We start from the raw sequence: 27,013 nt of genomic DNA, 5'->3' as shown, positions 1-27,013 counted from the left end.
GACTCTATGGGGTGGGGGAGGAACTCAATCACAGTATTTTCTAGGTCTTAATTCTACGCAGTGCAAGGACTTCCAGCGGTATCCCTCCCCTTCCTGGGCTTAGACTCCCGACCACAGCCTCCTGGATGGCCCCGATTCAAACTATGCCCCATTACAGACAGGGAAACTGAGGCCCAGCAATGGCAAGTCACGTGGTACCACGTGCCAAGAAGGGGCTCGGGAGGGCTCAAAGCCGTGAGGTCCAGGGCTTAAGGGTCTCTCTCTCTACCCGCCCCAAGTCACGCACGGGGCTCTGCACACAGCAGGTGTCTAATAAGTGCTTAGGGACTCCGAGCCCCGGAGCCGGTGCGGGTGAGCCGGACACGCGTCAAGCTCCGCTCAGAAATGGGCTGCGGGGTCCAGGAGAAGGAAACTGAGGCCGGGCGAGAGGGAAGGGCGGGGTCCCCCCAAGGAGAGGGGCCTGGAATCGCCCGCGGCAGGCGGCGGGAGAGGCAGGGGCCGCGGCGCCGCAGCAGCCGGGGGAGGAGCCGGGCATGCACGGAGGGGCGGGACGCGGGAGGCCGTGGCTCCGGATTGGGGGACTGCGGCTCAGGGGGCGGGCTCAGAACGCGGGGCGCGAGTTCTGAGCGGGGGGGCTGACAGGGGACTGGCGTTAGCGCTCTCTCCTTTTCCCCCCGCCCCCCGCACGAGCTCACCTGCCGTCGGCCGCTAGGCGCCTGCTCCGCTCCTGACGCGCCGAGATGGGGCGGATAGAGCGTCCTTTCATCCGGGTCTCGGCGGAAGGGGCGGGGCCACGGGAAAGGCGGGGCCTACTGCCAGCCGGCTTCTTCGAGCAGAGGAAGATGCTGAGACCTCCGAGCCGCTAGGGGGCGCTCAGTACGGCCGTCCCGTGGTGCCCCGCGGCCAGGGCGCTCTGGGCGGCGGCGGCGCGTCTCGGCAGTGGCGGCGGCGGCGGTGTGGGTGCGGAGGCTGCGCGCGGGGCCCGCTCGTCTCTCGGCTGTCGCCGTGTCAGTGTCAGTGTCTGTGTCCGCTGCCGCCCGGGCCCCTTGTCCCTTCCGCCCCTCGCCCGCTCTGCCCTCGGCCCTCCCGGCCCGGGCTCCGGCCTCGACATGTCGTACAACTACGTGGTGACGGCGCAGAAGCCCACGGCCGTCAACGGCTGCGTGACGGGTGAGGGGAGGCCGCGGGCCGGGGCGGGGGAAACTGAGGCCCACCCGGGAAGGGCCCATGTGCGCCGGGGGCTCGCTGAGCTGCGGGAGGAACCTAGGCCCAGCAGGGGAGGGGCCATGTGCTCCAGAAGCCCGGGGGCTGGCCGACCCGCAGGGGAAACTGAGGCCCAGCAGGGGAGGGGTTTGACTCCACCCCTGGGCTGTAGAGAGCATGCTGGCATAGCCCTACACTGGGAGGGGAGGGGGGAACTGAGGCCTCAGAGGGGAGGGCCGCCCCCAGGGCCGTGGGCACCTTACAAGCCGCGGGCTCGCGCCGTTCGCCCGGTTCATCCAGACCATGAGACAAGGGTCCTCTTCTGTCCGCGGGGGGGTGTCTCCCCCAGCCACCCCCCCCCCCCCGAGCTGATCCCGTGAACCAAGGGCCAGGCTGCCTTCCTGGAGCTTCCCCTGCGTCGGGGACAGCAGCCTGATGGGCTGGGCTTGGAGGGGACCCTCTCTGCCTGATGCCAAGTGGCCCCCAGCGAAGGCGGGGGAGGGACTTAGGCCTGTAGAGGAGCCCCCAGCGTGGGGAAATGACTTGGGAGGGGATTGGGAGGTGGAGGAGGCCACCCCGCTTCGTCCACTGGAGCGGGTCCTGACCAACGGCCCTCCCCCTTCGGCTTGAAGTCCTCCAGCAAGGGGAGCCCCGTTCCCTCCGGGGCCGCCCTCTTGAATTTGGGGGTGGTCTCATTGTCTTCCCAACCTCCAGCTGATGCCGGGCTCTTAGTTTCCCCTCCTGGGCAGAGCGGAACAAGCTCAGCTGTCCTTGGGCTTGACAGTCTCCGATAATGCAGGACCTCTGGTCCGAGGCCCGGCTCAGCTCTTGGCGAGAGAGGTCTTGGGCATGGCTGGAGGGATCGTGCCTCCTCTTGTCAGAAAGGACCTGAGCTCTTGAAGGGCAGAGGCCTCGGCCAGGGCGAAGCGGAAGGAGCCTGCGGGTGAGGCCTGGCTTGGACCCTCGACCGTCTGTGTGACCTCGGGCTTCGCTCAGCCAGACTCAGCTTTATCCCAGGCAAAACAAGGGGATCCGTTCTGGTCCTGGTTCTGGTCCTGGGCCAGCCATTGTTGACCATGGGGTCCGTGAATTTTCTTTATCTGTTTTGATAGCTAATTAGTTTCCTTTGTATTCCTATGCAGGGTATTTTACGTTATGCATTTAAAAACTCTGAGAAAAGGTCCATAGGTTTCACCAGAGTGCCCAAGCAGTCAGTAACACAAAAAAAGGGAAGAATCTGTGGATGCCCCTTCCAGCTCTGACAGTCTGTGAATGCAGAGACGAGTGTGGCATAGTGAAAAAAATCTTTGATTTGGAGTTGGAAGACCTAGGCTCAAACTACTCCCTGTGTGACCTTTAACTCTGGGCCTCTGTTTCCTCATCTGTGAAATGAAGGCGTTGAACAAAAGATTTCTAAGTTTCCTTCTAGCTCTAGGGTTCTCCCATCCCCTGAATCAGGTTGGGGGGTCACAAGAGTGAGATGAAGTGAAAGCACACCGATCAAGGGAGAAGTTCCATGTAATATCCCACGTAAGGACACTAGGAACGGCACTCTTTAGAGCTATCTAGTCTTGCCTTTTTACCTGACCAAAAATTCCCTTAATATCCCTCTGATAAATGGATCTCCAGTCTGTTTGGAAAGAGCAGCTGTTTATGCCCAGGAACAGGTGGAGGGGGGTGGTCAGGACAACTGAGTTTGGAGGGTAAGGGCTAGATGTTGGGTTTACACTGTTAGCCAGCAATGTGTGGGAATTACTTTTAGTTATAACAGTGCAAGTCAACAGTGTCTAGAAGACACAAGTATTGGAAACTGGACCTCCTTGGGCTTAAGACTTCCAAGGAGCAATATGCACCCAAACAAAGCACTCCTTCCCTGCCCTCCCCCCAATACCTATTACTATAGTAATCTTTGACACATAGACTGTTTGAGCTCTTGAAGTACTAAGAAGGGGCCTGAATATCACAGTCCTTTGGGCCCTCACGGCCCGTTATTTTGGAGACTAGATAAAGATGGGTGTTGAGCAGGGATGTCCTGCAGTCCAGGATTGAAACAGTGACAGACGCTGTAAAAGGGATCGTGTGTGTGTATGTGTACGCATGTGCGTGTCCTGCGGTGTTCTGTGTCCAGCTTTCTGTTGGTCAGTTGATTGGTCTCTCCCTCCCAGGGGCTTTAATCGATGAGAATCTGTCAAACAAAGCTATTTTCTCTGGCTCCTAGAAAGGGTCTATTTTTTATGTTCCGATTTTTCAAAGGATCCTGCTTTTCTCCTTGTAAATATATGGGAGTGAGATCGTTTCAGGCAGAAGGAAAGGGAAGTTGGAGAAGCGTAGGAATGCTCCCAGGTCTTGTGACTTGAGGTACTTTAGGAGCCTTTCCTTATACCTGAGGGGACTTTGCCAATTCTTTCAGGTCACTTCACTTCTGCCGAAGACTTGAATCTGCTGATTGCCAAAAACACACGCCTGGAGATCTATGTGGTCACTGCAGAGGGGCTGCGGCCCGTGAAGGAGGTGGGCATGTATGGCAAGATTGCTGTGATGGAGCTCTTCCGGCCCAAGGTAAGCACCGCCTCCAGACCTCCACACCTTGGGCGGGTGCCAGGGAGTGGTCCACTGGCATAGGAAGACCAGGCAAGCACCTCTTCACCTTCTGAAGGGTGGATTCATATTGGAATGGCATTGTACCATGGAAAGACTCTCCTGGAAGAAGAAAAAGAGGCATTCTGGAAAATTCCTTAATTTCTCTGAGGATGGACTTTATGTTCTGGATGCCAGATATCTTTGCCCAACCACGTACTTGTTTTTATGCCTTTTCAGTACCTCCATTGAAGTACTCTGCTAACTAATCACTTTGGGGAGGGAGGCTTTATAACCATGTGGACAGGACAGCTAGGCTAGCCAAATGTCAACCCTGGCGAGTCCTACCAAGCTAGAAAGACTTAGGAATGTTGTCTGGGAGCCAGCCCTGGTGGAGTGCAGTGCCCACCCACAGTTAGGAAGTCACAGGTCCTTGAGTATTCAAGCAGGTTTTCCCAAAAGTGATTGCAGACTGACAAGGAAGCAAAATGTTAAAGGATTAAAAAAAGGCACCTTCTCCTCTGCTCTTTGCTTGTCCTGGTCTGTGTGATACAAGGGGCTTAAAAGCTTCCTTGAAGCATCACTGCTTCCCTTGTTGATTGAACCACCCTCCCCTCCTCATTATAGAGATTTGTTTTTTGTCCTTCACATCTCTTAAAGACAGGAGATGTCCCCTGCTCAGAATCCCTGTGGCAAACTGAAGCAGAGCAGGGACTAGACAGACCATGGGCGTCTAATGCCCATTTTGAGGAGGAAATCCACTCGCTGTGTATGATGAGAGCCTACTAAAACTCCTAGGATTTCTTGGGGGACTCCAATATTAACTTGTAATTAGTGACCAGAAGAAGCTTAGTACTAATCTTGGTGAAAATGCAGGCCTTTGAAATATTCTGATTGAAAGTTCTGCATTGAAGAGGCTAGAGTCTAATCATTTTATTAAAGGGGATTTGTTCTGTGAAGTTTGGATTAGTCAGAGGGCCACACTTGAGGACCTAGAGGGCCATGTGTGGCCTCAAGGCCTAGGGTTCCTCAGCCCTGGACTAGACCATATGAGGCAGGAGTTGGAGGGTGTAGCATGCTGGCCTTGGAACCAGGAAGACCCAGCTTCAGGTTTGCCTCTGCCACTCCCTTCTGTGTTTTGCCATAACTCAGTTTCCTTATCTGTACAGTGAGGAGCTTGGACTCTGAGGTTCTTTCTCGCTCTGAATCTCTGAATGTGTGACTCTTCCTGTTTCTCCAAGCCGATCAGCCAGTTGTTCAGAGCTTATTTGTAGGTGTATATAAAATGAAGAATCTAGTTATTTCTGTGACTAGAATAACAGACTGATTTAATTCCAGGAATGTGTTTGGAGAAAAACAGAACTCAGGAAGAGGGACTTTAAAATTCACAAATCAGGAAGGAATTGGCTTACCTTCAGGGTAGTTTTGTGGAGGCAGCATGTTTTAAGGGGTACAAAGGATCAAAATGCATAGCTGTGGAAGTGCACCCCAGTGAGAGGAAAGAAAGGAGGCTGGGGAAAAAGAAGAAAAAGAATTCATTTCCTTTCTACCAACTTGGAGCTATGATCCAAAACCCACTTTTGAGGAGTTTATATCTAATAGAGAAAGGAAAGAAACACAAATAACTGATGTAGTGGAGAATGTGATCAATGCTGTGGAGGGGTCCTGGTGGGATATTTCTAGAGTTTGAGGCATGTAGGCAGGGACCTCAGAGGAGACTTCATGTAGTAGGTGGTCCCTGCGTTGGCCCTCGAAGGCAAATGGAATGATGAGGGGATCCATTCTGATTAGCAGAAGATGGCATGAGCCAAGGTAGAGAGATGGGAGGGGGCAGGATGAAAACTGGGGTGGAATTCAGTTCCATTTCATTGGTTCTCAGTGTGTAAAGGGGAATAGTACGATACGAGGCTGGAGCCAAATCATGAAGGGCCAAGCACCACGTTGAGCCTTTTTAGTTTCATTAAACAGCGGGGAAGTCAGTGAAGATTTTTGAGTAAGAGTGATGGGGAGATTCCTGTGGCAGTGGTATGAAGGATAGAATGGAGGGTCAGTGAGGGGACCATGTTAGAGGCAGAACAGACCTAATGGGGAATAGGAGTGAAAAGGAGGGGACGGACAGATGGGAGAGTTATTGCCAAGGTGGATTTGACAGGCCTTGGCAGCAGATTGGAGTTGGTAAAAGAGAGAAGAGTCCTCAGGATGCCAAGGTTATAAGCTTGGGTGACAAAGGGTCCTGCACCATCAGCAGGACCAGCAAAATGAGAAGAAGAGTTAAGATCGTCAGTTCATTTTGTAAGTAGTGCATAGTCCCTTCGAACTTAGCAAGTTCAGTTTGGGCTTGTTGAGTTTGAAATGCCAGAGGAGGTATTTAGCAGGCAGTGGGAAATAAAGGACTGGCACACTGCCAGAGAAGATCAGGGTCGATGTGGATTTGGGAGGCATCTACCTAGAGAGATGCAGCCACAGGCGCAGAAGCATTCACCAAAGGCAAGACTGCTGGGAGAGAAGAGAGGGCCAAGGATAGACCCTCAAGGGACATCAATATTGGAGAAAGAGGTAGAAGATAAACCGACAAAGGAGATGGAGGGGTAGGAGGATGATCTTGAAAGTGGAAAGAGTAAAAGTCTCCCAAAGGAGGGAATGTCATGTGTTGGCGCTGAAGAAAACGACAGGAAAAGAGGTCAGTTGACTTAGTGAGCCCTTGAGCCAAGTGGTAGGAATAGAAGTCAGATTGCAGATGGTTGAGAAGCAAGCTGAGGACGTCAGGGGAGCTGTGTCTCCGAGTTTGACAGTGAGCAGAAGAACCAGAAAGAAAATGGTGGTTTCGAGGGTTAGTGGGCCCAAAGGGACCGTTTGTAGGATGGGGAAGGCCTGAGCATGTCCATAGACTGGAACAGTAATAGCTCACTCTGTGTAGCACTTTTTAAAAAGGAACAACAGAGAGGAAGGTGCTGAAAATTTGAAAGGGGGTGATTAGAGCAGTAGAAAGGGGAATGGGATGGAGGCAGGAGTGAAGAGGGTTCTTTCTGACACCCAGCCCTGAGATGGTCCTCCTCTGCCCCTAAGGCCGGAGGAGGAGGAGGAGGAGTGAGGCTGCTGGTCTCAGTCATCTCAGGGCAGTGTCAGATCTTGAAGGTACAGTTAAGGGTTGAGGGAAGAAGAGAAGGTTTAAAGCAGCTATTCCGGACAATGAGAAAATCAGCAAGAAATTAGTTGAAGGGTTTCCATCTAACAATTGGGATTGGGTTTGAGGTAGCAGACACATTCAACTCACTTACATTTTTTCTTCCAGTAACATTTGCTTGAGAGCAGAGGTGAATGGGTGCCACCCTGGGAAATGGGGAAGGTCAAAGGGGACAAGGGATTCCTAAATGGGAGAGGCGACATTATTGAAATGGCTGAGTATGGGGCCAGATAGGACACAAGAAAGGAAGCAAGCCAAAACAGAGTTGATGAGTCAGGAGAATAGAGAGGGATCAAGGAAATGAAGGTCACAATGAGGAGAAAAACAGGTATGGGGAGAGGAAGGGAGCAAAGTAGGAGAATAAGAGGGACTTAGAGAAGGGAACTCCAGAGGTCAGGATCTCAGTGTTGGCGAATTACAGGTGATGAGGTTGGCGTCGCTGCCCCGGTGAGTAGCTGAAGTCCATTAGCCAAGAAGTTGTAGGAATTCAGTGTTAAGTCATCGTCAGGAAAGAGTGCCAGAGGGGTTGTCATTGTGAATGCTGGAGCTTTCAAGGATAGTGGCAGGGGGAGGGTTGGGGGAAAAGACTGCATGTCATACACCGCTGTCACGGGGAAAGGTGGCAGGGGAGGGGCAGGCCTTGGAGGTTGCCATGGAACAGCAGTAAGTCTTTGGCCAGTGTAATATACTTGGATGGTATGGTTTTTAAGCTATAGTGTCTGAGAAAGGTTCTGGAAGTGGGCAGGGGGAGCAAGGACTAGGCCATCTGTAGGATGGGAGGGGTTGGGAAGGGAGCAGTATGAGCCGGGGAGTCCATATCTGACTGCTAGTATATAGAAACTGGAGGGGATACAGTTAGCTGAGATGTGACTATGGCACGTCAGGGTGTGACTAATACAGTATTGGTGCCATATGAGGGGTGTGCACAGAAGGGAAGGGAAGGAGACAGAGAGGTGTGACGTGAGGTGCAGGTCTTTTGTGTGTCTCCCCAAAGGCTGATGTTACCCTGTATGTGACCAAGAGAAGACCTGGAATCTAGTCATTTCCCTTCTTGTGTTATTGAAAGGACAGTGTTCAAATCCAGCATCCCTATCCAAGAAAAAAAGTTCCTAACGATACAATTGGTTTCTAGGGGGAGAGCAAGGACCTTCTCTTCATCCTGACGGCCAAATACAACGCCTGTATCCTGGAATACAAGCAGAGTGGGGAGAGCATCGACATCATCACCCGAGCGCATGGCAACGTCCAGGTGAGGGGAAGTCCCAGGAGGCTGGGCCGCATCACGAGTCAGGGTCACTTATCTGTTGGTGAAGAACTTACTGTTCAATTGGGGATCATTAAAACTGGACTAGAGGGAGTTGAATTGGACCCTGCCTTTGAAAGAAATAAAAAATTACCGGATGCTACATTATTGGCTGAGAAAAATTAAGGTAATTGGGAAAGTTCCTCTGTGGTCAGAGAAACCACCACGGACTACACTTGCTGTGGAGAGGAGAGCCCATGTTCCTTCGTTTCCTTCCTGTGTTCTTGGGAGTCTGAAGAGTGGGGAACTCGTGTCAGTGAACTGCATTCTTTTACCAGACAATTGAGCCGTTGATAAACTGGACCTAAGTAAGAGCCCCTTGGGCTTCCAGGCCTTTTCTGCCCAGTAGATACCCCCAGCTTGTTTTCCTGCATCTCCAGATGTCACAGAGGCTTCAAAGTGGTGCCCAGTGCCCTGCTGAGACCCATCACTGAATCTTCTTTTTAGGATCGGATCGGTCGTCCCTCTGAGACTGGGATTATTGGCATCATTGATCCCGAGTGCCGGATGATTGGCTTGCGCCTCTATGACGGCCTCTTTAAAGTTATCCCTCTGGACCGTGATAATAAAGAATTGAAAGCCTTCAACATTCGTTTGGAGGAACTCCAAGTCATTGATGTCAAGTTCCTGTATGGTTGCCAGGCCCCCACCATCTGCTTTGTCTACCAGGTAATGACTGGGGAGGGATAGGGAGAAGCAGCTTGATCCTGGTCTGTAAAGGGCTGCTTACTGATAGGCAGAGTATTTGGATTTAATAGGGTGAGACGGAGATGCAAAGGGTCTTTGGGGATGGGCTTCCTTGGTTCTGGTGCTACACTCTGGTAGCTTCTCTTTGGAAAGAATGGAAGGTGACCTAATCTGCCTTTATTTATTTCTGAAGAAGTTACTGGAATGTGTTTATAGCTCATTAAGGCTTGACTATAAAGAGCTGATCTGGAGATTGCCTTTGAAAGGAAGGTTTGCATTTTCAGATGGCATCGGCTGGGACAAAGTTCCCATCCACCTCATTGTTTACCTTCTGTGAGATTTCACTCAGATGATCATCCACATCTCAGGTTTGTCCTTTGGGCTGTGAAGGGTGCCATCAGATCGACCAGCAGACCACTTTACTAGGTCTGTGAAGCACAACTAGTAGAGTATGAAGTCATTTCTTGAATATACAGGCACACTTCTGGCCTGGCTAGCTGGGTCCTGCTCAGGGACTGGGATATTTTGGGAGGATGAGGCAGTGTATGGCGATCCTGCTTTGCCTGGAGAACCTCTCTGTCACTCGATCATCAGCAGAGCCGTAGGTCTCTGCACTTAGTAACTAGTTGGAAGAAAGCTGAAACTTGGGTAGGAAAACTCACCTACACATTCTATATATATTCATGTTGGATTAGTTCTTAGAATTGTCCTCCACCTTTATAGTCAGGCTGTGGGAGCTTGGCCGTCACTGGGTAGGTAGATATCATTAGTTCAGGCTACTCCCGGACAGTTTGGAAGGTTCTTGGCATCCCCCCTAGAGACGGACCTTTATGTCCCAGATACACACATCCAGAACAGGCCTGAGCCATTGGAAAGAGTCCTGCTTGCCATGTCTTGTATTAGAGATTATTTCTGTTCGATCTAGAATTGGCCTCTTTCCTCTTGACTTTAAAAACCTTGAACTACAAGGGCTGCACTCCATGCACATCCTTAAATTCATGGGCTCTGTGAGCTTAGAGGAGGCCCTTGGGGCACGGCCATCTTGCTCCTTTCTAAAAACTGCCTGAGACTGTGCTGGACCCTGAGGGTGAGCTCACCTTCCAATCCATGTTGGCAGCCACCTTGAGAGCCTGGAGGTGAGGGCCACAGTCATATCCAGTAGCTGCCTGGAGTGACCCAGAGAGGGGAGAGCAGGTCACCATCAGCACACGCAAGAAATGATGGTTAGGGTGCCGTAAAGGCCAGGGTTTGGGGTTCACTTGTGTTTGCTGTGAGCATTATCACCCAACAGAATGTTCTGTAAAAATTGTTGTGTTTCCACCATCTGCTGTTGTGTGGTGTTGATCTTGAAGATGGGTTGTGGATTTATAGTTGGAGTTCTTTTCAGCGAGGCTGTGTGTGAAGGCACTTGGTGAGTTTTTGTTGAGTGGCGGGGACAGAGCCTGACGCCAGAGGGTCAGCCTTAACTCACCTGGCCTCCATGAGCAGTGACCTGACAGACTGGCCCCAACTGTAGGCTTGGCCAAGTGGGCATTGGTCTGTGTCCTGCTGCTGACTGGCACTGGTGCCCCTTCTTCCCCTGCTTAACATTCCACCTTTTCCTGAGGCCAGGATCCCCAGGGACGGCACGTCAAGACCTATGAAGTGTCTCTTCGAGAGAAGGAATTCAATAAAGGCCCTTGGAAGCAGGAGAACGTGGAGGCGGAAGCTTCAATGGTGATTGCAGGTTGGTTAGCTTTGTAGTTTCTCTTCGTTCCATCTGTTATTTTGCTTCATCTTGCCCCTTGCCTGCCTTTGCCCTTTACAGTATCACTGGAAGCAGGTGTGTCTTATGGCACTTCCTATCATTGCCACGTGTTTTTTTTCCAATTCTCCTTGGCAATTGTAAGGGAAATTAAGAGACCAGCTCTTGTTTTCAGTGTGCCCCTTCTAGCTGTGTGGCCTGAGGCAAATCACTTAGCCCTTCTAGTAAATGAGAGCCATCATGAAAGTATCCAGCCTTAGGGAGAGTACCCCATAAGGCCTCAGCACTCTCTTTCTACACTTGAGTTATCAGTAGAGACACACTTGGCCTGGGAGATCAAAAGGCCAGACTTAGAGTCCAGAAGCCCAAGGGTTTAAGTCTTCCCTCTGACACGTGCTGGTGTCTGACCCTAGGCAAATGGCTTACCGTTTTCTAAGAGGGTGAGTTACAGGTAAGTTGTAGATCTGCCCTGGGAGGGAGGGTCTCCACACCAGAGTTCTCCACTTGGATGAAGTCACAGGTCCAGACTGGTCAAAAGAAATGACCATTGTCTTAGGTTTGTAGATAGATTTGAGTATGTTAGAGTATTATCTTACTGTTCTTCCACCACCACGCCTTCCTTCCCATCTTTTGTCTCTAGTCTGTGGGGCTTATTTTCCTGGGTGTCCAATGGAAATCACTTGAAAACTTTGAGGCCTGGAAAGGAGTGGAGCTCAAAGTGTTCCTTTGTTGGATAGAAGAGGGAGCTTAAGAAACAGAGAGTTTGTGACTTGCCCAAGATCACATAGCTGGCTGCAGGGAGAGAGCCTGGTTGGGTCTAAATCCTGTCTGGATAAGGTCCATCACTGGCATTCTCTGCATAGACTTACCACAGCCAATGCCATTTTGCAGCTGCATCGTTAACCTCTGTACAGCCAACTCTGGTAAAGCCTGGAATCCTGCTAGTAACAATGTTTGCTGGCTGCCTACTTTTCACATAAATGGTATGTTTGGTCGCAGCTACCTGCGTCCTGTGACTTTGTTTCACTGTACACATTTTTGCAGCCCTCTATTCATTTGTGGTGTGGATTCTACTCCTTCCTTTGGGCCGTGTTTCCCCCCCCCCCCATCAGAGAAGAGTTGGGAGGAACCTTGCCATCCCCCTTGTCCAGTGCCCCCATTTAATGGCGCATTAGAGCTTCCACACGTTCTGATCCTGTAGAAGGAAAAACTGAGCAAGGATTGAATGAGGTGGGGGAGAATGGAAGAGCTAGGGACAAACGTTTAAGAATTACTGTTGTTCAGGAGACAAAATTGGGAGGGAGGGACTATGCAAGAACAATTCTCAATCCTTGAAGAGCTCTAAAGAAGCCAGAAGGAAAGAGAGGGTTCCATGCTGAGGCAATGGCAAGTCTGATCGAGTCTTGGGAGGTTTGCCTCCGGAAAATCCCCCTTGCTCATTTTCTTCTCTTTAAATGGGGAGGACGCTAATCCTTGATCCTCAGAAACCAGGGGCTTCTTCTAAAGCTTCTTCCTTGCTCTTTTGCAGTCCCCGAGCCTTTTGGAGGTGCAATCATCATTGGCCAAGAATCCATCACCTATCACAACGGCGATAAGTACCTGGCCATTGCCCCTCCCATCATCAAGGTGAGATGCCCTGCTTCCTCTTTCCTAGGTTTTTCCCTTCTGCTGTTCTGAGGTGGACCCCGCTGTTTGTTATCTTACCACAGATGCTTTTGTAAGGCTCTGGAGACACATCAAGCTAGCCTGCCCTCAGAAAACTTACAGATTAATGAGGGGCCAGGCATATGTATAAAAGGGAGACTTTCACCCACTAGCATCAGCATTTATTGCATGAAGTAGCTGAATGTATTGAGTAGAAGTTAATATCCTTGGGGCTCATGTAGAGGAAAAGACCGAAGTTTTGTACTTACTTTTTCAAATAAAGAAAAATCCACATTCATTATAGAAGGAAAAATTACACCATTTTATTCATTTTTGGTGGGTGAAAATATCTAGTATAGAGGCTCTGCCCTAATAGCGTTCACCTGAATGTGAGTACTTTGAGCTGCCTTCGGTTGTATCTGTACCATGCAGAAAATAACTGCCCCCGCCCCCACCCGCTCTATGTCCCAGAAGACATAGAGGGATCTCCGTGTGTAACATTTTCATATCTCATTCCTTTATCTCATGTGCATTCCAGGCACCCAGGTCTCTACGCTGTCAGCCAAAGGCGTCCTGGGGCTTTCTTGGTTCCTTCTGATAAAATGGTGAGGCCTCCCTAGTAAAGGGAGCAGCCTCCTGGGGTTCACTCCCTGCTCTGAAACAGAAACCTAATTATTTTTCCTTCTGTGGGGGCAGCAAAGCACTATCGTGTGCCACAATCGAGTCGATCCAAATGGTTCCCGATACCTGCTAGGAGACATGGAAGGCCGTCTCTTCATGCTGCTTCTGGAGAAGGAGGAGCAGATGGATGGCACAGTGACCCTGAAGGACCTTCGGGTAGAGCTTCTTGGAGAGGTGATGCTTGTCCCCAGCTCTTTGTACTTTGTTTGCTCAGGGGCATTTGAGGGGCCACCCATGCCAGGCCAGCAGAAATTGTATCACTTTCTCCATAGCCACCTTGTCCACTAACAGCAGCCTCTTAGTGGTGCCATTGATGAGTGAATTTTGAATTTTAAGAAAATCTCACTCAGATGAGCAGTGGACCTTATGCATGAAGATGAGGGGTGAGCAAGAAATGGGATGTGTGTTGGAAACACTCGGGAAATCCCGTGGTCATAGTGCTGGGGGAGGGTCCTGGCAGTGGAAAGTCTAAGAGAGCCGTGTTTATCGGGGAGGGTTGGGAGCTTGAGGTGTATCGCTGCGGAAGGCTGACTGTTGTGGAGAGCAGGATTGTAGCAGTGGGACAGCAGTTTGGTGGTGGCACCTAAAAGATAAATTATGCAGAGTCACAGAATTTGGAAATTTTGAATCCTTGGTTTAGATACAGACTTGGTGCTTCCTGCTAGTGCTCCCAAGGCTGCCCTCAAATATGTACTGGGAGGGGTGGAGGGGGTGCGGTCAGGACCAGTAGCTGCTCCTACACAGTGTCTTCTGCATGTCGTGTTTCCTCCTAGACCTCCATCGCCGAATGCTTGACGTACCTGGACAATGGGGTTGTGTTTGTTGGCTCTCGCCTTGGTGATTCTCAGCTTGTAAAGGTAAGAAGCTCCATCTTGCTTCTTCCTCCTTCAAATTCTTTGGCCTCTCTTCATCATCACTTTGCCTCCTGTCCAGCCAGAGCCTCAGCACTGCTTCCCACAAAGGGAAACTTACGGGACCCATTTTGCCTTGCTGAGTTCTTCATAACAAGGCAGTCAAGTTTCAGACCAGATATGACTCCTTTCAACACTCCTCCATTCCAACTGCCCAGTGGTGTCCATCCATAGTTTGGAGATTCCTAGGCTCAAGGGAAGATCAGAAGCTTTGAGCAGATGAGATAGCTTTGGAGGTTCGTTAAACAAGTGACATGTTTGTTTACTTTCAGCTCAACGTAGACAGCAATGAGCAAGGCTCCTACGTGGTGGCCATGGAGACCTTTACCAATCTGGGTCCCATTGTGGACATGTGTGTTGTGGACCTGGAGAGGCAGGGCCAGGGCCAGGTAAGGCTGAGGCCGTGGGCTGGGCTGGGCTGAAATGTGGCCACTCGATCTGTGGGAGGAGAGGAGTGGGGGAGTGCTAGAAACCTTGTTTAAAGTAGATATTTCCCCTAGATTCTTCTCTCCTCTCTGAGAGTCATCTCTTATAGCAAAGGGAGTAGGGCAAGGAGGAGAGGTCTTGTCATGTTCACTTGGAGGCCAAACTTGGTCTTCGTAATTTGGTGGTCGTTCTTTCCTTTTACGTTGTTAGAGGCCTTGGGTGTGTGTTGGTTTCCTGGCTCTGCGCCCCTCACTTTCCATTAGTTCACATCTGTCTTTTTGTGCTTTTCTGTATTTATCATGGTCACTGTTGTATATGGCCCAACAATACTCTGTGACAATGAAGTGCCCAAGTTGGATCAGCCCTTCCCCAATCTCTGCTTTGTTTCTTCTTTGCTATGCCACGAAGTACTGCTGTAAATAAACATTTTGGTGTGGATGGAACCGTTTTTTTCTGCAAATCCCCTTTCCAAGTTACTTTGACATCCTCACCTAACACACCAAAGTTCTTAGGTGCCTGCCCGAGGCCCTGGTGCTTCCTGGCTTTGTGTCAGGCTGTCGTAGGCAGATGTCTTCTGCTAGACTAGTGTTGAAAATGAGAGGCCCTCAGCTAAAGGGCAATGTTGACCTATTTATATTTGGGTATCAGTATGGTGGGCTTAATAAGAGTTGTAACTAAGGGAGGGGGGTCAGGACTTTGTCCCATGGCACCAAAATTTGGAGGGTGAAAATTTTTAATTAATGATTTTTAAATATTACAGAATTTAAAAACTGATTACATTTACATTTTGATATAATCTCCACTATTTAAACAGCTCAGAATTAAGGTTAGGGATTCTAAATTAGTAAGCTTCCAAGGGGTCCATTTCCTGCAGGCCCTTGGCTGCACATCTTGGGATGGGAGCCTTTGCAGGTTGTCTTGGGGCTTCTTCCTGAATAACCATTGGGCATGGAGCACTACTTGCCCCTGGAGCAAAATTGCTAGTTGTGACTTTGATCTTAATTCTTGAGGCCATCCGTGACCATCTGTCTTTGTTTGTATTCAGCTGGTCACATGTTCTGGGGCTTTTAAGGAAGGCTCCTTGCGTATCATCCGGAATGGGATCGGGATCCATGAACATGCCAGCATTGACCTGCCAGGTATCAAAGGTATGGTAACCTGTGCCTTAGTAGGGGGAGAGAGTCCAGAGGATGGCAGGCACTTAGGGTGGTGAGGGGCCTCAGCCTGGCCTATGAGGAGAGAAGACTTGGAGGAAACATGTGAATCGTCTTCAAGTGTTTGAAGGACTTTCACATAGAAGAGTGATCATTCTGGTTTGCTTGATACATGATAAGTAGAAGTTAGGAGGAGGACAGTTTGATCTGTGCATCAAGAGAATGTCCTGCCAGTTGGAGTTTCCAAGAGTGGCCTAGAATGGCCCAAGAGGCAGTCCTCCTCACTGGAGGCTCCATGTGAAGGCTGGTGACTCCACATTGAGAATGTTTCAGAGAGAATGCTTTTTGAGGAGTAGATACCACTTCCAACTCTGAGCCTGTTGTGTGGACAGTGTGAGGTAGACCGGGTCTGGTTTCTGCTTGGATACTTTGTTCTTGAAGCTAGAGGAGAACATAGTAAATGGGGAGTCTAGGAGTGCTGGTGGGGAGCCGAGGGTTGGAGTTCTTGAGGACAGCGTACCAACATCTTGATGTTTGTCCTCCTTCTAGGCTTATGGCCTCTCAGGTCCGACTCTGGCCGAGAAACCGATGACACCTTGGTGCTGTCCTTCGTGGGCCAGACGAGGTGAGGATGGTCCTGGCCCTGGGGAGCAGGGGCTTCCTGTCAGGGAGGCCTTCAGGTTGACTCAGGCTCTCCATCTCTTGGCAGAGTTCTCATGTTGAACGGTGAGGAGGTGGAGGAGACAGAGCTGACCGGGTTTGTGGACGATCAGCAGACTTTCTTCTGTGGGAATGTGGCTCATCAGCAGCTGATCCAGGTAACTGCCCGGCTGTGGGCCTAGAAAGGAGAGGCTGCATCGATACAGCCTTGCCCATACAAAACACAGAGTCAAGGGCTTGCTGTTGCTGGGGATAAGCCTGCAGCTCCTAGAGATGCCATTTACCATCTTCTGAGCCTCACTGTAAATCTCCTAGAGTTACCTGCTAGGTGTGGCATACCAGACCCTGGACGCTTAGAGTCACCTTTCCTGAAAAACCTTCAGTTTTTCCAGGCTCTATCACAAGGGCATTGGGGCAGGGACTATAGAATTTGCCCCAGCCCCTTTGGCGTGATCACCCTCCTGCCCACTTTCTCTACTGTTCTTCACCTTGACCTCAACACAAAATAAATGGGTCATTGCTGGGCGTCAGCATCAGGTGCCTGGACATTCAGATCCTGGCCTCTGGCCCTTCCCATGTTATTGTTCCAGCTCAGTTCAAGTGGCTGGCTGTATGGAACTTAGGCAGGAGGCAGCGTTCTGGGCCTGGTGTCAGGAAGACCCAAGCTCCCATCCAGCCTGAGGCACTTCCTAGCTGTGTGATCCAGGGCAAATCACTTTAAGTGCTGCTTGCCTCAGTTTCCTCGGCTGATAATTAGCTAACAACAACCCTCCCTCTCAGCATTGTTGTGAGGGCAAATAGTACCTGTGAAGCGCTTTGTAAGCCTCGTAGCACTGTGTAAATGTTAGCCATTGTTCTCTTTTCTGTAAGGCCAGCCTGGCAGAGGTGCCGTGGGCCCTCTCTTCACCGTGGCCTCCTCCATCACTGTCTTCGCCAGATTATGCAGTGAATGTAGTCTTCTTTCCCACTGCTCTTCTGTCTCTTTGCTGGATCGGCTCTGTTTGGGGGCACTACGTTTAATAAGATTGAAGTACTGTAGAGTGTTCATGATGACAGAGTCTTGGAGAGGGACTTGAAATCACTGTTGTAGGAACTTGTTATTCAGCCTGGAAAAGATGTGGGGGAATTGTAACCATTATCTTTAATATTTCAAGAGCTGTCTTGTGAAATCTGAGCGGCTCCAGGGAGACCCTGTAGTCTGTCTGGAATCAGATGATCAGGCTTTACCTATGACCTACCAGTGACCTTGGGCAAGTCCCTTCAGCCTCTCTGAAAGGAGGAGATTGGAGGAAGGAGGCCTCTGAGGACTGTTAGAAATCTGGTATTGATTATCCTGTATTCCTAGGAGAAGAAGGAAACTGCCCTTAGTGGATAGAAGCAACAAGAGGCAGATTTTAGTTCAGTATAAGGAAGAATTTTCTACAAGTTACAGAACTCCACAGATGAGATGGGTGTTTGGTAGGGAGTTCACTGTCAGTGTAAGTGTTGAAGATGCTCCAGATGGACTCTTGGGCACCACAGATGGGGAGAAGGCCTGTGAATCCTCTCTGTGTGGCAGGGCAGCTGCATGGCCCTTTGGACACCGCGCCTTTTATCAGAGCACAAAATAGCATCTGCCATCCCTGTCTTGGGAAGTTATTGTGAGGACAAGGTGAAAGAGAAATTTGATGCTAATTAAATGGAATGTTATTGTTACTGATGCTTTTTTTTTAAATAATGTTTTATTTTTCTCTAGTTACACATAAAGACAATTTTAAATATTCACTTAAAAAAAATGAGTTCCAGATTTTCTCTCGCCCTCCTCACCTCCCCCCTTCCCCAAGGTAAGCAGTTTGGTGTAGGTTACACATGTTCAGCCCCACAAAACATTATCCTATTAGTCACGTTGTGAAGGAACACAAACCGAGAGAAAAAACACACCCCAAAATACAGAGAGTGAAAACTAGTCTGCTTTGATGGGCGCTCAGACTCCCATCAGTCCTCTCTCCAAAGGTGGATGGTGTATTTCGTCATGAGTCTTCTGAAGTTGTCTTGGATCATTGTATTGCTGAGAAGAGCTCAGCCACTCACAGCTGATCATCATACAGCATTGATATTTCTGTGTACAGTGTTCTCCCGGTTCTGCTCATTTCTCTTTGCATCAGTCCACATCAGTCTTTTCCGGGTTTTTCTGAAATCTGCCCGCTCATCATTTCTTACAGCACAGTCATATTTCAGTACAGTCATTTACTACAACTCGTTCAGCCATTCCCCAGCTTATGGGCACCCCTTTATGCCACCACAAAAAGAACTGGTATAAATATTTTTGTACAGGCCCTGTGGTCTCTTTGTGCACTTTTGTTTTTTAAATCTCTGGGAGACAGACTTATGTATTGTGTGGAGGTGGTGAACTGAACTCCATCATCCTGTCCACTTTGTGAGATTGTATATTTCCCTCATATTTAGCTTCCTGGAAACCTGATTTAAATCATTCTCCTTCACAATTTCCCTTATTATGGCATCCCATCGATGGACTCTTGGGAAAGGCAGAACGAGAATGTTTGTCAGGGAAGAGTAGTCCTGGACAGAGCCTGTGCCACTCCTCAGGGATCTCCCCTCTGCTTCTGTCTAGATCACCTCGGCCTCTGTGCGGCTCGTTAGCCAGGAGCCCAAAGCCTTAGTGAGTGAATGGAAGGAGCCTCAGGGCAAGAACATCAGTGTGGCCTCTTGTAACAGCAGCCAGGTGGTGGTGGCTGTGGGCAGGGCCCTCTACTATCTGCAGATTCATCCTCAGGAACTCAGGCAGATAAGGTACCGATTTGGCTTCCTTCCTCCCCATTCCTGGGGCCTTCTCTGAGGCCCAGGCACCCTCATCCAACGTCTTCCTCTTCTCTTTAGCCATACAGAGATGGAGCATGAGGTGGCATGCTTGGACATCACCCCTCTGGGGGACAGCAACGGGATGTCTCCTCTCTGTGCTATTGGCCTCTGGACCGACATCTCAGCTCGTATCTTGAAGCTTCCTTCTTTTGAGCTGTTGCACAAGGAGATGCTCGGGGGAGGTAGGTAGCGGTGCTTAGGAGCTGGGCTTCTGGCTGGGTTTACCATGTTTCATGACACTGTCTCCCCTTGTGTGTGCCAGAGATCATTCCTCGATCCATCCTGATGACCACCTTTGAGAGCAGCCACTACCTCCTCTGCGCCTTGGGCGATGGTGCCCTCTTCTACTTTGGGCTCAGCATTGAGACAGGTCAGCGTGGGGGCGGGCAGGATCCCTCCATTCTGCTCCTCAGTGGGATCGCCTTCTTGTGCATCACTATCTGGAAATGTTGGCAATGTCCCTTTTCTGGCTCCTCTGTCCTCCCTTTCCCCCCCTTTCTGTGGAATTCTGCAAACAGAAGTTACTGGAATGTTTGAAGTGGAAGGACCCTTAGAGACCAGCAGGTCTGAGGCCCTCATTTCTGGGGCCTGGGCCTGATGCTGTTCTGCCTTGTAGGCTTGTTGAGTGACCGGAAGAAGGTGACTCTTGGGACCCAGCCCACAGTGCTGAGAACATTCCGCTCCCTCTCCACCACTAATGTCTTTGCTTGTTCTGACCGGCCCACCGTCATCTACAGCAGCAATCACAAGTTAGTCTTCTCCAATGTCAACCTTAAGGAAGTCAACTACATGTGTCCACTCAACTCCGATGGCTACCCTGACAGGTGAGACTGGCAGAGGGAGATGGGGTTTGGGTTTGCCATGCTGATGCCTTTTCTCTGGTCTCTGAGTCTGGATCGTTTGATTGCCTTGGAGGGTTCTAATCTGAGCTCCTTCCCTCCAGCCTGGCATTGGCCAACAACAGTACCCTCACCATCGGTACCATCGATGAAATCCAGAAGCTGCACATCCGCACGGTGCCTCTCTATGAGTCTCCAAGGTGAGCCCACCCGCAGCAGGTGGAGAAGTGAGTTGTCCTTGTGTCCCCAAGCAGCCTCTCGTTGCCGGCCATCTTTGCCAGATCTTATTGGTTTTTGTTCTCCTTAAAAAACCTCCATACAGAAAGATTTGCTACCAGGAAGTGTCCCAGTGCTTTGGGGTCCTCTCAAGTCGGATCGAGGTGCAGGATGCCAGCGGAGGGACAACAGCCCTTCGGCCCAGCGCCAGCACCCAGGTCAGTTCATAGAGGGCAGACTGGCAGGCCAGCCACATCCTGCTTGGGGCATGGACCAGTCCGCTCTGCAGTACCCAGTGGCCCCCTTGTCCCTAAACTCTGCCGTGGACTTTGGTTAAAGGGCTGGCTTCTCATGTGCCTTGAATAAAGTCTCCCCTTCATGGTGGGTCCCTGAAGCGGCCTTTGCCTCTCCGGCCCCTCTTCTTCAGCCTTGATTATCCTAGGCTGCTTCTAGGCCCAGCTACCCTTGCCTGGGGTCGGGGTCAGGGGCCGGGGGAGGGCTTGGAGGACAAGGCCTAACCCAGATTACCTTGGCCCCCAGGCCTTGTCCAGCAGCGTTAGTTCCAGCAAGCTGTTCTCCAGCAGCACAGCACCTCACGAGACTTCCTTTGGGGAAGAGGTCGAGGTGCACAACCTTCTCATCATTGACCAGCATACCTTTGAAGGTGGGGCCTGAGCATCCCCTGACGGCAGTGGGCGGGGGCGGAGGGCCAGGGGCTGGGAAGGGGAGGCAATATAGACCCTCCCCATTCATCCCAAGTCAGACCGAACACAACAAACCACTTCAGACATGGGAACATGGGAAGATGGGGGAAGGTAGAAATGAAAGTCATTGTTCCACCTTGCCATGGTCACTTCACTTGAATACATCTCACCCCCAAGTATTGGTCACGGCCTTGTGTCCTTTCCTTTCCTTGGTGGCTCTTGCCCGTCTTCTTACAGGCCAGTCTGAGACTGCCTGATGGAAAGAGTCGGTTAGGCACAGTCCCTTTCTCCATGTTAGCTTTGCCCCAGCAACAGGCTATGGACCTGTAGGTCACGTATAGGTGGGAGATGGACGTGTGCCCTAAGATGAGAGGATAATCTCTTCTTTCCTAGTGCTCCATGCCCACCAGTTCCTACAGAATGAGTATGCTCTCAGCCTGGTCTCCTGTAAGCTTGGCAAAGACCCCAACACGTACTTCATCGTGGGCACTGCCATGGTATATCCTGAAGAGGCAGAGCCCAAGCAGGGTCGAATTGTGGTTTTCCAGTACTCAGACGGTGAGTGTCGCTGGAAAAGCAGGTTGTTTGAGGTTTCTGAAAGTCAGGAGAGGCCTGGATGTGGGCCATGTGCCTCTGAGGCAGCACTTGGCTCGTTGCCGGCCCAGGTGTGCTCTGATGGGGCTTCAGGGAGCTCTGCAGAGCAGGCAGGATGTGCTCCCTCAGCTCCTCTGCCATTCTTCTCCTCATTGTTTTCCCTTTCAAAAGTTAGGCATCTTGGGGGGGGGGGGGGGCGGCAGGCAGGGCTGGGAGACAATAGGAGTAAGATGGAGTGGGGGAGGGGAGCAGGAGACACAGGAAGGAATCGGAAGTCAGAACATTCTTTCTCTTGAGGATAGAATCCACCGAGTTTTGTTCCTAAGTTCCAGGTTTTTTTTGCCATCACTATCCCTCAGGTTTCTCCATCCCCAAAATGGGGAGAACATTTGTCACTGGTGACCTTGCTCTGAAGGTCAGTCTTAGAATGGAAAGGCCCATTGAAGGCCAACTTTGAATGTCTTCATCGGGTCGGTCGGGAGGTCATTCACGACATGTGTCTTCTCGCTTCCTCGCTGCCACTGCCTGGAGCACCAGGTCCATTGCTCCCTGGTCTCTCTCAGAGGGGTGGGAGATAAACTCCCAGAAGAACCCAGAAACAAGGCAGCGTCCTCCCTGAACTTTGTCAGACTGCTAGGTTTCACACCAAGGAGCGCTACCGGACAAAGAAAGCGTACTTTGTGAGGGACCGAACAGATGTTGCTTTTGTCGGTTCCTCTCAGGAGAAAGTGGGGATGAGAGCCTTGCTCTATGTCCTAAGATTAGCAGCTGTTTTGTGACGAGGTGCTCCCTATAATGTGGTCACCACTTCCTGGATACATGTTGAGCATCCATGTTGGCACCGCCGGGAGGTCTCGCTCCACTTAGATTCCTGGCTGGGGGCTTTCTCCCCACGTGGAGATACCTCAGAGTCTGATGTGGGCCTTCGGTGCTGCCCATCCAGAATTCCTTTTGCATCTGACACTGACATTCAGTGTGACCCGTGCACATCCTGCTAGCTCATGCCTTTGCCCCGGCCTGTTTTATGGTGTATCTAGGTATACATGTGCTCTGTGTCCCCTACTAGATGGCAGGCACTTTGAAGGCAGGGCCTGTGTCTTAACTGTCTGTGTATCTTCTCCAGTGCCTAGTATGTACCTAGCATAGAATACCATGTCCCCTTGTACCTAGCATCACAGCTTCATGTTTCTGTCTGTGAATGGACAACGAGATGTAATTCTTCTGGGACCTCCTCTCTCTTGCGGGCATTGCTGTTGAGCCTCCTACCCCCCACCCCCAGGCTGGGGGAGAGCTGGGAAGACCATGACCCAGGGGAGGAGGAACAGGCCGGAGATAGGTTGGTTCATGGTGACAAAATCTTTCTTTCCCAGGCAAACTACAAACTGTAGCTGAGAAGGAAGTAAAAGGTGCCGTGTACTCCATGGTGGAATTCAACGGGAAGCTCTTAGCCAGCATCAACAGTACGGTGAGACCTCTTACTATGTGGCACATCTGGTCTGGCCGTGTGCCCTGCATTTGGATGGGGGACCTACTTCCTTAGTAAGATAAGATTCAAGACCTGGGCTTGTTAGTCAGCAGATGTTTATTGAAATTCCACTTTGTGCAGAATCCTGTAAGCAGTTACAAAGTGGAAATGGAGTAACAGTCCTGCTCTCAAAGACTCTTCACAGAGGAAATGGAGCAGATTTTTGTAAGAAGGCCTTCTCAGGCAGAAACACAGGGACTGGCGCTGAATGAATTGTGATGGCCAGGCTTCTGTGGCCTAGGGCCGGAGGGCCCCTTGGTGATTCAAGCTGGAGAAGTTTGTGTGGCATTGATCAGGGAGCACCGGAGCATTCGTTCCAGGTTCATTCACATATTGAACATTTCTTCTGCATTTTTTTATTATTTTTTATTGTTAGCATCACTCTGTAGTCAGTGCAGCACTTTATATTCAGCCCAGTCTCCAGGCATGTAGGTCTGGGAAAGGGACCGAGATTTGAAGAGGTCTCTATGAGATGGGAGAAGGCTGCTGCTCATTTCCAATTAGGCATCAGAGCATTGCAAAGCGACCTTTCTTTTCCAGGGAGATTTCTTAGGATGCAAGCCTAATAGGCAAAAAGTGCTTTCTGATTCACTAGGAAAATCCCCCTGCCCTTGTCTTCCCAAGGTGCGACTCTATGAGTGGACAGCAGAGAAAGAGCTGAGGACAGAATGCAATCATTACAACAACATCATGGCTTTGTACCTGAAGACCAAGGGGGATTTCATTCTGGTCGGTGACCTGATGCGCTCCGTGCTGCTTCTGGCCTACAAGCCCATGGAGGGCAACTTTGAAGAGGTAAGCACTGAACCGTGTATCTTGATGGTGCTGGTGTGGGGACCTGCTGGGGTAATTTCTAGCTCCTTTGCTGAGTCAGCCAGTGGTCTTGGGCTGGACTGGTGAGAAGGCTTTAGGAGGAGAGGCCCCAGGCTTGACTTCCTTTTTCAGGATTCAGGTTACAGGCTTCACCGTGAACCCATCCTTAAATAAGATGCTTTAGCCTTCTGGCCAAAGTACAGACAGTCCCAGGACTGTATTCTATGGAACTTGCTGATTCTTCTCATTCTGTTTTTTTCAAGATTGCCCGAGACTTTAACCCCAACTGGATGAGTGCTGTAGAAATCTTAGATGATGACAATTTCCTGGGGGCTGAGAATGCTTTTAACTTGTTTGTGTGTCAGAAGGACAGGTGAGTGACCTCCTCGCTGTTCTCAGCACCTCTGTGGTTACATAAAGGAAATGTTTTAGGCAGCAGATGTGGCCTCTACCCTCTGCCCATAGACTGGTCTGACAAGTTTGCCAGAGTTCTTGCTGCTTTGGGCTGCACTCTAGGTCAGTAATACTGACTGATAGAACTCAGAAATGAGACATTCTCTTCCCATCATCTGGTGACATCTTCCGTGTGTACTGAAGCAAGGGTGTCTGGTGGCATCTGCAGGTCACATCTGAAGCCAGGCTCTGCCAGCCAGAGACCTCTGTTTTTGAGGGTTAGGCCTTCCGTTCTCTCAAGGACCTAAGCAGTCCTGGTGTATTCCATTCTTAGAAGGCCAGTGTTGACTCCCCTCCAGAACAGTGACCAGCGCAGCCTGGCATGTGGTATCACATCCCCTAGTATCGCTGAGTCCATACGGTCTCCATGGGGAATGTGGCCATCTCTGCATGGGATGCCTCCAACCCCTTCCCTGCCAGACTTGGACTGCCCCAGAAACGTGGGCACGGGGGTGGGTGTGGGGGGGTAATGAGCACTGGCTCCATTGTGCTTTCCAGTGCCGCCACCACTGACGAGGAGCGGCAGCACCTGCAGGAGGTGGGACTTTTCCACCTTGGGGAGTTTGTCAACGTCTTCTGCCATGGCTCCCTTGTGATGCAGAACCTGGGCGAGACCTCCACCCCAACGCAAGGCTCCGTGCTCTTTGGAACAGTCAACGGCATGATCGGTAAGGCCGGCCTTCCTGGGGGCACCCTCCTGGCACAGGTCTCTGCCCTCATTCGCTCTCGTGTTTTGAATTCGTGAATCCCAGTTCTGTCCTGGGGCTCCTGGCGGTGCCGAGTGAGGCTTGCTGCCATGGGGTGAGTGGCGATTCCTGGGGGGATTCTTGACCTCTGCCATTGGCTCCCTGTTATTTCTGGTTTCTCAGGTCTGGTGACCTCACTGTCAGAAAGCTGGTACAATCTCCTCTTGGACATGCAGAACCGACTCAATAAGGTCATCAAAAGTGTTGGCAAGATTGAGCACTCCTTATATCCTTTCTGGCATCCTCTGGAGCCCGTTGACCCTGCTCTGCCCAGGGGACCTCAGTGGCTGGAAGGGTGGGACAGGGCTGGGGACAAGGCACCCGAGGGCAGAGTTAGGTCCTCCCTAGGGAAAAGCTGCTGGCCTTTCTTTGGGCAGAGAAATGCCTTGGATTGGGACAGAGGATCTTGTCTTTGAAGGAAGAAGAAGAGGCAGGATCACAGGAGCTTGAGACAAAGCACCAGGTCATGTGTCACCCTGAACATGTCCTAAGAAGCTGTCCTAAGTACTGCATATGCACGTTACTAAGAAATCCCAAGCTCCTTCTCAATATTGTCCTGTTTGAAAGTAGAAGCTCTAAAACCTTCGAGACAAGGAGTGTCAGGGACACCCTCGAGGACGTGGCCTTGTCCATGGAAGGAACACTGACCTGGGGGGCAGGGCCTGATTCTGCAGCTACGTGACCCTGGGCAAATCACTTCTGTTGAACCTCAGAATGTGAGTGTTGAAGTAGATGTCCTTCAGAATCCTGTGAGTTATGGCTCCTGTGAGTCAGAGCATGCTTCCTGATGGAAGAGCTCTTAGTCTTTGGCAGGGAGGTCTCTGTGTTTCTCAGTGATCCTGAGTTCCTTAACTCCTCCTTGTACCTGGAGATCATTTCATACTGAACGCAAGACGGAGCCAGCTACAGGCTTCATTGATGGGGATTTGATTGAAAGTTTCCTGGATATCAGCCGCCCCAAGATGCAGGAAGTGGTGGCTAACTTACAGGTGAGCCTTGGGGTGCCGTGAGGGGGCAGAGGGCGTGTAATTGTATCAGCCTGATTTCAGGGAGCTCGGGACCTTCTTGAGCATCTCCCTCCTCATCCTTCAGTCCTTGTTCTGGAAAGGGGGGTTGAAGAGGCCATCTTGTTGGTTTAGCCCCAGCCCATGCATTGTCAGGCAGGAGCTCCTAATTCAGCTTTGTCTGGACCAGACCCTGTGGACTTCTAACTGTCCCTCACCCTTTACCTGTTCACCTACTGTAAGCTTTTTGTGAGTCCTGTCTTCTCTGGGACAGAAGAGCTTTTCTCTGAGTTTTTTCTTTGGTTCATTTGAGAGGATGTCTCCACCTAGCCCAGTCACACCACACTGTGTTCTCCTGGCTCCTCACGGGGGAGGGTGGGGACCCATTTCTTCCTGGCTGACTCTCTTCCCAAACCCTGGCTTCCTTGTTACAGTATGATGACGGCAGTGGCATGAAGCGAGAAGCCACGGCAGATGACCTGATCAAGGTTGTGGAGGAGCTCACTCGCATCCATTAGCCCGTCAGCAGGATCCCACCTTCCTAGCACCTCTCCATGTTTGCGCCTGGAGTCTTCCCCCAACCCCTTCTTTCTTTAGCGGGGGGGTGGGGGGCCCTTTCCCCAAGCCAGCTGTCCAGCAGCCCCCGTGTGGAAGTGGGGCACTTTTTGGAACTAAAGCCAGCTCACTAGAGATATTGGAAATGGACTGGGGGTGACAATACTTTGATGCCTGGGTTTTCACCTGTCACCAGGGACCACCAAGCCTTGGTCTTGACCAGTTGTTCTCTTTGGCTGAAGGAAGATGTGTGACTCTCACTCATTCACTGTTCTCTAGGATCTTGGGATTTGGATTTGCTGGGGGTGGGGGTAGACGGGGCTCACTGTCTTTGAAGCCAGGCCCTCCTCTGGCCTTCCCACTGCTGCCTCTGAGAGCTTCCCTCGTTCAGCCCTTGACCACCAGGCAAGGGGGTGACAGAGCTCCCAGGGTTCCCTGGGAGCTGCTGCCCTCAGGGACAAGGAGAGCAGGGGAAGCAGACGGCTTGTTGGTTTCTGAGTTTTACCAAATAAAGTAGAATCCGAGAGGAAA

At 50.9% G+C, this 27,013-nt stretch overlaps 1 protein-coding gene across 1 annotated transcript; it reads left to right on the top strand.

The window, feature by feature from the left end:
* Nucleotides 1–782: 782 nt before the first annotated feature.
* On the top strand, nt 783–27,013 carry DDB1 (damage specific DNA binding protein 1). Its single transcript, XM_036763060.1, has 27 exons — nt 783–1,170; nt 3,614–3,762; nt 8,097–8,213; nt 8,715–8,936; nt 10,566–10,680; nt 12,227–12,324; nt 13,039–13,197; nt 13,797–13,880; nt 14,207–14,323; nt 15,406–15,508; nt 16,064–16,139; nt 16,224–16,332; nt 18,786–18,964; nt 19,052–19,215; nt 19,296–19,403; nt 19,650–19,857; nt 19,977–20,072; nt 20,195–20,306; nt 20,629–20,752; nt 21,186–21,350; nt 22,757–22,851; nt 23,536–23,706; nt 23,988–24,097; nt 24,676–24,845; nt 25,047–25,149; nt 25,789–25,912; nt 26,362–27,013. The coding sequence occupies exons 1-27, from the start codon at nt 1,110–1,112 to the stop codon at nt 26,443–26,445; spliced, it is 3,423 nt and encodes a 1,140-aa protein (XP_036618955.1). The 5' UTR covers nt 783–1,109; the 3' UTR covers nt 26,446–27,013.

This window comes from Trichosurus vulpecula, chromosome 6 (genome assembly GCF_011100635.1).
Source record: "Trichosurus vulpecula isolate mTriVul1 chromosome 6, mTriVul1.pri, whole genome shotgun sequence".
Lineage (NCBI taxonomy): Eukaryota > Metazoa > Chordata > Mammalia > Diprotodontia > Phalangeridae > Trichosurus > Trichosurus vulpecula.
The sequence above is the reverse complement of the archived record's forward strand: the minus strand, read 5'-3'. Positions and strand labels throughout refer to the sequence as shown.